The 9,417-nt window shown below is 38.8% G+C and overlaps 1 protein-coding gene across 1 annotated transcript; it reads right to left on the bottom strand.

The window, feature by feature from the left end:
* Positions 1-1,338: 1,338 nt before the first annotated feature.
* LOC122982260 (nuclear matrix constituent protein 1a-like) lies at positions 1,339-3,186 on the bottom strand. Its single transcript, XM_044351446.1, has 2 exons — positions 3,006-3,186; positions 1,339-2,232 (listed from the first exon to the last, which is right to left on the bottom strand). Exons 1-2 carry the CDS (start codon positions 3,033-3,035, stop codon positions 1,339-1,341), a joined length of 924 nt encoding a protein of 307 aa, XP_044207381.1. The 5' UTR covers positions 3,036-3,186.
* Positions 3,187-9,417: the final 6,231 nt, after the last annotated feature.

Here is a 9,417-nt window from a genome sequence, read left to right as displayed (position 1 = left end):
GTTATGCATGTATGCATGAGACATTTATACTGTATAAGTTTCAAGCTACTGTTGACTCTAGGCTGAACAGTAGTCACCAAGGCAACAAACAATAAATATATTATTTGAAAAATAATTTAGGGTTGAGCTGTTGTATTCATTTTATTCATTTCATATTTTTGAGATGATAAAAAGCAGAATTGATGACCCCACATGACCCCTAACGTTTACTTCTGAGACAATATATGTACATTAAAAATTAGTGGCCCCAACACTGATCCCTGGGAAACCCCACAAATTATTTAAGAGTGTTATCAGAAATGATCATTACTTGTGGCAAAGAGCTCTCTGTCAGAGAGATAAGAGGCAAACCAGTTCAAAACATTTCCAGACACTATAATGTGTTCCTTCAGTCTGTGTAAAATAAATCTGTGAGCAACTGCATTAATGGCAAATCAAGTACCTAAACCAAAAGTTCATTGTCATCTAAATTTATAGTGTCAACTACTTTTACATTGTGTTAGGGTGAAAATGAAGAGTCATCATCAGTTTACAGAGAGTCATATAAGATAGATATTGAAAACCTTTTCTGTTAATTTTTTATTGATAGTACAGTATTAAGCTTCACAGGAAGAAGAAGCTGAGTGGCTTCTTCTTCTTGTGAAGCTGCAAACGTAATTACTGGACCACCGTGTTGCCCTTGTAGAGGAGAGAAGGAGGGTGACATAGGCTGAATTGGTGGATGGATGGATGAGACGAGATGAGAGAGAGAATTTCCTGAGAGAGGGAGGCGGGGGAGAGTCTGGACGGGAGGAAAAGAGATGGGAGAGGTTTATGGGGTAAAGGGGTAGAGGGGTTGGGATGGTTTGTCGGGTAGGGGTGAAAGAGAAGAGGTTGGGGAAGGGGGGCGGTTAGGAAGGGAGAAAGGATGTCACTCATCTCTCCTTTCCTTCTCTCTTTTTTCCCTCTCCTTCCTCTCCTTCTTCTCCTTCTTCTCCTCCTCTTTCTTTTCTTTTTTCTCTCTTTTTTCCCTCTCCTTCCTCTCCTTCTTCTCTTTCTTCTCCCTCTCCTCCTCCTCTTTCTTTGCTTTCTTCAATCTTTCCTTCTCCATCTTCTCATGTTCTGCTTTTTCTTTCTTCATTCTCTCCTCCTCCTCTTTTCTCTCCCTCTTCAGTCTCTTCTCTATTTCTTTCTGTGCCTTCTTTTCCTCCTTTTTCATTCTTGCCTTTTCTTTATCTGTTTTCTTGGCCAGCTCCTGAAAAGACAGACAACATACAATTCAGTGTTTTCTGCGTCCGAAGGTTCAATCTGAAACAAACTGAAACAAAATCCAACAGGTTATTATTCAAATCAAAATGATCAGCTGATGTGACGTACCTGAAGTTGGGCATTTTCTTCATTCAGGAGCTTTATCTCCTCCTCCATCTGGCTGGCCTTATGGCGCCACTCTTCTTCCAGTTGCTGTCTTTGTCTCTGCATCTCCATTTTGAATCCATCTTCTAGAGATTCATATTTTCTTCTCCACGCTGCCTCACTTTGTTTGCTGGCTACTTCTCTTTGGCTCAGCTGGAACATATTCTCTACAAGAGCCTTCTTTTTCTCCCTTACTACGGAGATCAGGTCTTGCTTTTCATGGGTGACTTGGCTCAACTTCCTCTCTAAGTCCTCCTGCAGAGTTTTTTGTTCAGCGAGGACCTTCTCCTGTTGAGACCACTTGCTTTCCCATGTTGCCTTCAACTCAGTGACAGTCTTGTTGGATGAGCATTCCAGCTCTGCCTTTTCCTCCTGGCAGACCTTTGATATCTTATCATTTTCGCTCTTCCAGAAGGCCGTCATCTTTTCATATTCTTGCTGCCAATACTTGATGACCCTCCTGATCTCTACTTTATGGTGATGCAGATCTTTCCTAAGCGAGTGGACTTCCTCCACCTTTCCTCTCAGTTTCATGTCCATCTTTCTGCAATGATCATCAAACTGCTGGTGATTTTTGTTTGCCGTCTTCACCAAAATGGCTTTTTCATCCAGCAGTTCCTGATACTTGTGCTCCCAGTCGATCTCTCTGCAGGCCATCTGCTCCTTCAGAGCAGAATTTTCTGCGGCCAACTGCTGGTTTACTGTTTTGGAGTCCAACAGGGCTCGCCGCAGGGCCTGCAGGACTCTACCGGGAGTGTGCTGGTTCTGCTCCGCCGTTTCAGCTTGGCTGACATGGTCTGGACCACTGGCAGAGTCTTGGTGCAGCACTTGGAAAGGTGTCTGAAAGACAGAAATGTACATGCAGGTAAAAATACTGTCCCATCCTTACTTTGGATACATACAAAAAGACAAGAGGTCTTTCATCATTATATTTATCAATACAGTTGAATGTACTGTAGCCATAAAAAAATCTCTTTCATTGGCCTAAGAGAAAATGTAAGTGAAAACATATCTGAATATATCTAACAGGATGTGAGAAAGGGCTTTACACTTGTTCTTATTTGCTGCCCTGAATGATAATCATTATTCTCACAACAGCATGTACATGCACTGCACAGTATATGTATATGGAGCATTTCTCTCAAGTCTTCATATTTTATCTAAAGCCTTAACAACTACAAGGAAATGATTTTCAAGATACACTTTCTTCCATCACTTCATTATCTCTTTCCATTAAAATGATCAAAATATTAAGTGTAATTATCACATGACAGCACAGCACTTCATTTAAGCTGCAAATGGCCATTAGTCACTCAAAACATTAAATGCATGTGCCAAAGCCTTGACCAAAACACTCACATTCTTGTGACAAAGTACACTAAAATATAGTTTGTGTATTTCACTTAAATACACTCACTCAATAGTGAAGTTAAATATCCTCAACACACAAATGTATAGTAGAACATCAGGCTAGCAACGTGAGTTGTTTATTAAAAATCCCTTGTGTCAAGAAATATTCACAAGGATTTTTGTCTGAGCTTTAGATAAAAGATGAAGCAGATAGCAATTGAAAAAAGTTTGCCTGAAAGCATTTCTTGCTGAAAAATTCTTACCTCAACTCTTGACATGTTGCTTTTCTGCATGACGCTTTAACACAAATAGTGTAGCGATATTTGTTGCTTGTGGAGATGTGCTAGTTCAGTTTTGGTACTACTTGAACTGTCGTTTCTTCAGTGGGCGCTCTCTTTGTACTGAGAGATGTCTCTCTGTTTGAGTCCAAGTTGCAACAGGCTGAGTTTGTCCTTTACGATGTAAACATTCCGTATGACATCTCAAAGGACACATGACAGAGTCATCACTTGAGTTCAGAATGTGATGTCATCATTAGACCTTTTTATTGTCATGTGACATGGTCAGATTAAACCTTTCATGATAAAATGCAAGACTGGATGCTTTCGATTTAAAAAATAAAAGCACACAAAACACAAGTGCAGCCCAACATGGCTTTTTGAATGATAATGGAGTATTAGAGACACAATGAGGGGAAAAAAATATTTTGATAATATAATAGTTTTGAGATTTTGAGGAAATAATATCATTGCTTTGAAAAGGTTCATTACTCTATGAGAATAAACTCCTAATATTATGAGAAAAAAATAACATTTCAGTGGGAAATATGAGAGGAGCAGTCTACTTTTTGTTGTAAGTAATATATTTGTTGGTTTTCAGTTTGCATTACACATCAAATTGTAGCAGTTATATAGAACATAGCAAACATTTTTCACCCTGTCCCCCCGATCCTCCATCCCTTTCAACTGAATACATACATACAAACAAACAAATAAACAAAAAAAGTAATAATAATAATAATCAAATCAAATCAAATAAGGTGTGTTCCTCAAGTCTGTGTACAAGATTGTTATGCTACCTTACTCCCTCAGAGTTTGTTCCTGCTGAAGCAGATTACCAACATTAACGTCATGTCTTAAGAAGTACATAAAAGGTCTCCAAATATAAAGACATTTTGTTAATGTCTAACAATGTACGTTATCTTTTCCATTGACATGTTTGACGCCATTTCTTTAATCCACATTGCGATTCTTGGCCCATCAGCATTTTTACAATTAATAGCAATTATACATTTAGCTTGTAATACACGCATGTCTACAAATGTAAGCTCTTTACTTTGTAAGTTTAGGTTGGTAGGATATAAACCCAGAACGAGAAGCTTAGGATCCAGTGGTAATGTCTTTGATAACATTTGATCAATCATATTCATGTAACCCACTAGGTGCTACAGGGTAAAGAATAAAGAATATATGGACCAGGGGCTAGGTTCGTAATGGGAGGGTTGAAAAGGGAATGACAGACAAAACAGATAAATGGAGCCACGAGGAACGTTGAGGTAAGTTTACTGTACCAAGTTATAAAACATGAACATAAAATGCAGTGCAATTATCATCAATATCTCAAGATTTCACAGTCTTTCAGCAGAACTTGAATTGAAAGCGTCCATGAGTGTAATGTCCCTTAATGTCTTTGCAATATCAGTCAGCTCGCTCAAGTCAATGTTTTATGTCAAGTCAGGGGGAAAAATTCAAGTAGTCGGATGTGTGGTGGTCCTACCACACTGATACTTGAGTGGAAGCAAAAAAAGATACCAGGTCCTCTTCTCAGGTCTCGGTTCCTCACTCCTTAGGTTAAGAAGAGATCTCACTGGGGGCTCGCCATCTCCCATCCACAGGGAGAATCCAGATCCAGTTCTCTAGTTCTCAAAAAAACCCAGCCTGCATGAAGACAGGACTGTTATTTTCATGACGTCACTACTTTTCTCTAATGGCCATAGTAATATAATAATTCTCAACACATTACTGTAGCACAATAATGATTAAATGAATTCTCTCTTTTAACTGTACAGTTGTTTTTATCTCAATGTAAGTATTTCCCACATTTTACACATTTTTATCAACCTTTTTATACATGAATTTAATCAACATTAATTTTAGCTGTTAACCCATGAATTATGATGTTTTAACTTTTAGTTATAAATGAACTTATCCATCAGTTTCATCATACGATGTATCTCAATATAACTACACACACAGTATCAAAATAAACATCATACCTTACTTCTTTTAAATTATCAGAGCAATAATATTCAGTTTTTAACTCTTAAGATAGTTAACAGAAACAGTGAGCAGCAGTGATAAGCCAAGTTCAAGCATTTCTGGAGCACAGACACGTTTTCTGCCACCTCACACATCAACTCACAGTGTGGCTAATACAGTTAGCATGCGCTAGCGCTAATTAGCTCGGCAATTCACCAAGACGATAATGCCAAAAGTACTACTACTCCAGGCTCACGGACCCTCGCACACCTCTGACGTCTTCAGAAGAGTATTTTATCTCATGGATATGTTAATAATCGCTGTTCTAACTCTCTATTTCTCATCCGCTCCGACCGCTGCTGTTTTACCCGCGCTGCAACTCACTGACTTCTGTGTGAAGAGAGGATGGGACTTAACTCCCTCTAATTAATCATAAGTTTACTCTAGTTGATATGACAAATAAGGACTGTGTGTGTGTGTGTGTGTAAAGTAAGTGATGAAAATGAGATAAATAAGGAAACTATAGAAAAATAAAGATATAATTGGACCCAATTCTCTACTGGGTTATATTAATAATATCTTGCCAAAAGAATTTCACTTTCACACATTCCCATACACAGTGGTACAATGTCCTTCTTCACTCATTACACTTGACACAAGTATCAGGAATGTTATCATTAAACATGTGCAATTTAACAGGAGTTATGCATGTATGCATGAGCCATTTATACTGTATAAGTTTCAAGCTACTGTTGACTCTAGGCTGAACAGTAGTTACCAAGGCAACAATCAATAAATATATTATTTGAAAAATAATTTAGGGTTGAGCTGTTGTATTCATTTTATTCATTTCATATTTTTGAGATGATAAAAAGCAGAATTGATGACCCCACATGACCCCTAACGTTTACTTCTGAGACAATATATGTACATTAAAAATTAGTGGCCCCAACACTGATCCCTGGGAAACCCCACAAATTATTTAAGAGTGTTATCAGAAATGGTCATTACTTGTGGCAAAGAGCTCTCTGTCAGAGAGATAAGAGGCAAACCAGTTCAAAACATTTCCAGACACTATAATGTGTTCCTTCAGTCTGTGTAAAATACATTTGTGAGCAACTGCATTAATGGCAAATCAAGTACCTAAACCAAAAGTTCATTGTCATCTAAATTTATAGTGTCAACTACTTTTACATTGTGTTAGGGTGAAAATGAAGAGTCATCATCAGTTTACAGAGAGTCATATAAGATAGATATTGAAAACCTTTTCTGTTAATTTTTTATTGATAGTACAGTACTAAGCTTCACAGGAAGAAGAAGCTGAGTGGCTTCTTCTTCTTGTGAAGCTGCAAACGTAATTACTGGACCACCGTGTTGCCCTTGTAGAGGAGAGAAGGAGGGTGACATAGGCTGAATTGATGGATGGACGGATGAGACGAGATGAGAGAGAGAATTTCCTGAGAGAGGGAGGCGGGGGAGAGTCTGGACGGGAGGAAAAGAGATGGGAGAGGTTTATGGGGTAAAGGGGTAGAGGGGTTGGGATGGTTTGTCGGGTAGGGGTGAAAGAGAAGAGGTTGGGGAAGGGGGGCGGTTAGGAAGGGAGAAAGGATGTCACTCATCTCTCCTTTCCTTCTCTCTTTTTTCCCTCTCCTTCCTCTCCTTCTTCTCCTTCTTCTCCTCCTCTTTCTTTTCTTTTTTCTCTCTTTTTTCCCTCTCCTTCCTCTCCTTCTTCTCTTTCTTCTCCCTCTCCTCCGCCTCTTTCTTTGCTTTCTTCAATCTTTCCTTCTCCATCTTCTCATGTTCTGCTTTTTCTTTCTTCATTCTCTCCTCCTCCTCTTTTCTCTCCCTCTTCAGTCTCTTCTCTATTTCTTTCTGCGCCTTCTTTTCCTCCTTTTTCATTCTTGCCTTTTCTTTATCTGTTTTCTTGGCCAGCTCCTGAAAAGAAAGACAACATACAATTCAGTGTTTTCTGCGTCCGAAGGTTCAATCTCAAACAAACTGAAACAAAATCCAACAGGTTATTATTCAAATCAAAATGATCAGCTGATGTGACGTACCTGAAGTTGGGCATTTTCTTCATTCAGGAGCTTTATCTCCTCTTCCATCTGGCTGGCCTTATGGCGCCACTCTTCTTCCAGTTGCTGTCTTTGTCTCTGCATCTCCATTTTGAATCCATCTTCTAGAGATTCATATTTTCTTCTCCACGCTGCCTCACTTTGTTTGCTGGCTACTTCTCTTTGGCTCAGCTGGAACATATTCTCTACAAGAGCCTTCTTTTTCTCCCTTACTACAGAGATCAGGTCTTGCTTTTCATGGGTGACTTGGCTCAACTTCCTCTCTAAGTCCTCCTGCAGACTTTTTTGTTCGGCGAGGACCTTCTCCTGTTGAGACCACTTGCTTTCCCATGTTGCCTTCAACTCAGTGACAGTCTTGTTGGATGAGCATTCCAGCTCTGCCTTTTCCTCCTGGCAGACTTTTGATATCTTATCATTTTCGCTCTTCCAGAAGGCCGTCATCTTTTCATATTCTTGCTGCCAATACTTGATGACCCTCCTGATCTCTACTTTATGGTGATGCAGATCTTTCTTAAGGGAGTGGACTTCCTCCTCCTTTGCCCTCAGTTTCATGTCCATCTTCCTGCAATGATCATCAAACTGCTGGTGATTTTTGTTTGCCGTCTTCACCAAAATGGCTTTTTCATCCAGCAGTTCCTGATACTTCTGCTCCCAGTCGATCTCTCTGCAGGCCATCTGCTCCTTCAGAGCAGAATTTTCTGCGGCCAACTGCTGGTTCACTGTTTTGGAGTCCAACAGGGCTCGCCGCAGGGCCTGCAGGACTCTACCGGGAGTGTGCTGGTTCTGCTCTGCCGTTTCAGCTTGGCTGACATGGTCTGGACCACTGGCAGAGTCTTGGTGCAGCACTTGGAAAGGTGTCTGAAAGACAGAAATGTACATGCAGGTAAAAATACTGACCCATCCTTACTTTGGATACATACAAAAAGACAAGAGGTCTTTCATCATTATATTTATCAATACAGTTGAATGTACTGTAACCATAAAAAAATCTGTTTCATTGGCCTAAGAGAAAATGTAAGTGAAAATATATCTGAATATATCTAACAGGATGTGAGAAATGGCTTTACACTTGTTCTTATTTGCTGCCCTGAATGATAATCATTATTCTCACAACAGCATGTACATGCACTGCACAGTATATGTATATGGAGCATTTCTCTCAAGTCTTCATATTTTATCTAAAGCCTTAACAACTACAAGGAAATGATTTTCAACATACACTTTCTTCCATCACTTCATTATCTCTTTCCATTAAAATGATCAAAATATTAAGTGTAATTATCACATGACAGCACAGCACTTCATTTAAGCTGCAAATGGCCATTAGTCACTCAAAACATTAAATGCATGTGCCAAAGCCTTGACCAAAACACTCACATTCTTGTGACAAAGTACACTAAAATATAGTTTCTGTATTTCACTTAAATACACTCACTCAATAGTGAAGTTAAATATCCTCAACACACAAATGTATAGTAGAGCATCAAGCTAGCAACGTGAATTGTTTATTAAAAATCCCTTGTGTCAAGAAATATTCACAAGGATTTTTGTCTGAGCTTTAGATAAAAGATGAAGCAGATAGCAATTGAAAAAAGTTTGCCTGAAAGCATTTCTTGCTGAAAAATTCTTACCTCAACTCTTGACATGTTGCTTTTCTGCATGACGCTTTAACACAAATAGTGTAGCGATATTTGTTGCTTGTGGAGATGTGCTAGTTCAGTTTTGGTACTACTTGAACTGTCGTTTCTTCAGTGGGCGCTCTCTTTGTACTGAGAGATGTCTCTCTGTTTGAGTCCAAGTTGCAACAGGCTGAGTTTGTCCTTTACGATGTAAACATTCCGTATGACATCTCAAAGGACACATGACAGAGTCATCACTTGAGTTCAGAATGTGATGTCATCATTAGACCTTTTTATTGTCATGTGACATGGTCAGATTAAACCTTTCATCATAAAATGCAAGACTGGATGCTTTCGATTTAAAAAATAAAAGCACACAAAACACAAGTGCAGCCCAACATGGCATTTTGAATGATAACGGAGTATTAGGGACACAATGAGGTGAAAAAAATATTTTGATAATATAATAGTTTTGAGATTTTGAGGAAATAATATCATTGCTTTGAAAAGGTTCATTGCTCTATGAGAATAAACTCCTAATATTATGAGAAAAAAAATAACAGAGGAGCAGTCTACTTTTTTTGTAAGTAATATATTTATTGGTTTTCAGTTTGCATTACACATCAAATTGTAGCAGTTATATAGAACATAGCAAACATTTTTCACCTGCCCCCCCCCCGATCCTCCATCCCTTTCAGCTGAATACATACATACAAACAAACA

The sequence above is a fragment of the Thunnus albacares genome, chromosome 5 (assembly GCF_914725855.1).
Source record: "Thunnus albacares chromosome 5, fThuAlb1.1, whole genome shotgun sequence".
Lineage (NCBI taxonomy): Eukaryota > Metazoa > Chordata > Actinopteri > Scombriformes > Scombridae > Thunnus > Thunnus albacares.
The sequence above is the reverse complement of the archived record's forward strand: the minus strand, read 5'-3'. Positions and strand labels throughout refer to the sequence as shown.

Excerpts from the sequence above, each read along its gene's own strand:
- LOC122982260 (XM_044351446.1), bottom strand. The coding sequence starts at position 3,035 with ATGCAGAAAAGCAACATGTCAAGAGTTGAG. Across the intron at positions 2,233-3,005 it reads GCAACATGTCAAGAGTTGAG|ACACCTTTCCAAGTGCTGCA; the intron begins GTAAGAATTTTT and ends TCTGTCTTTCAG.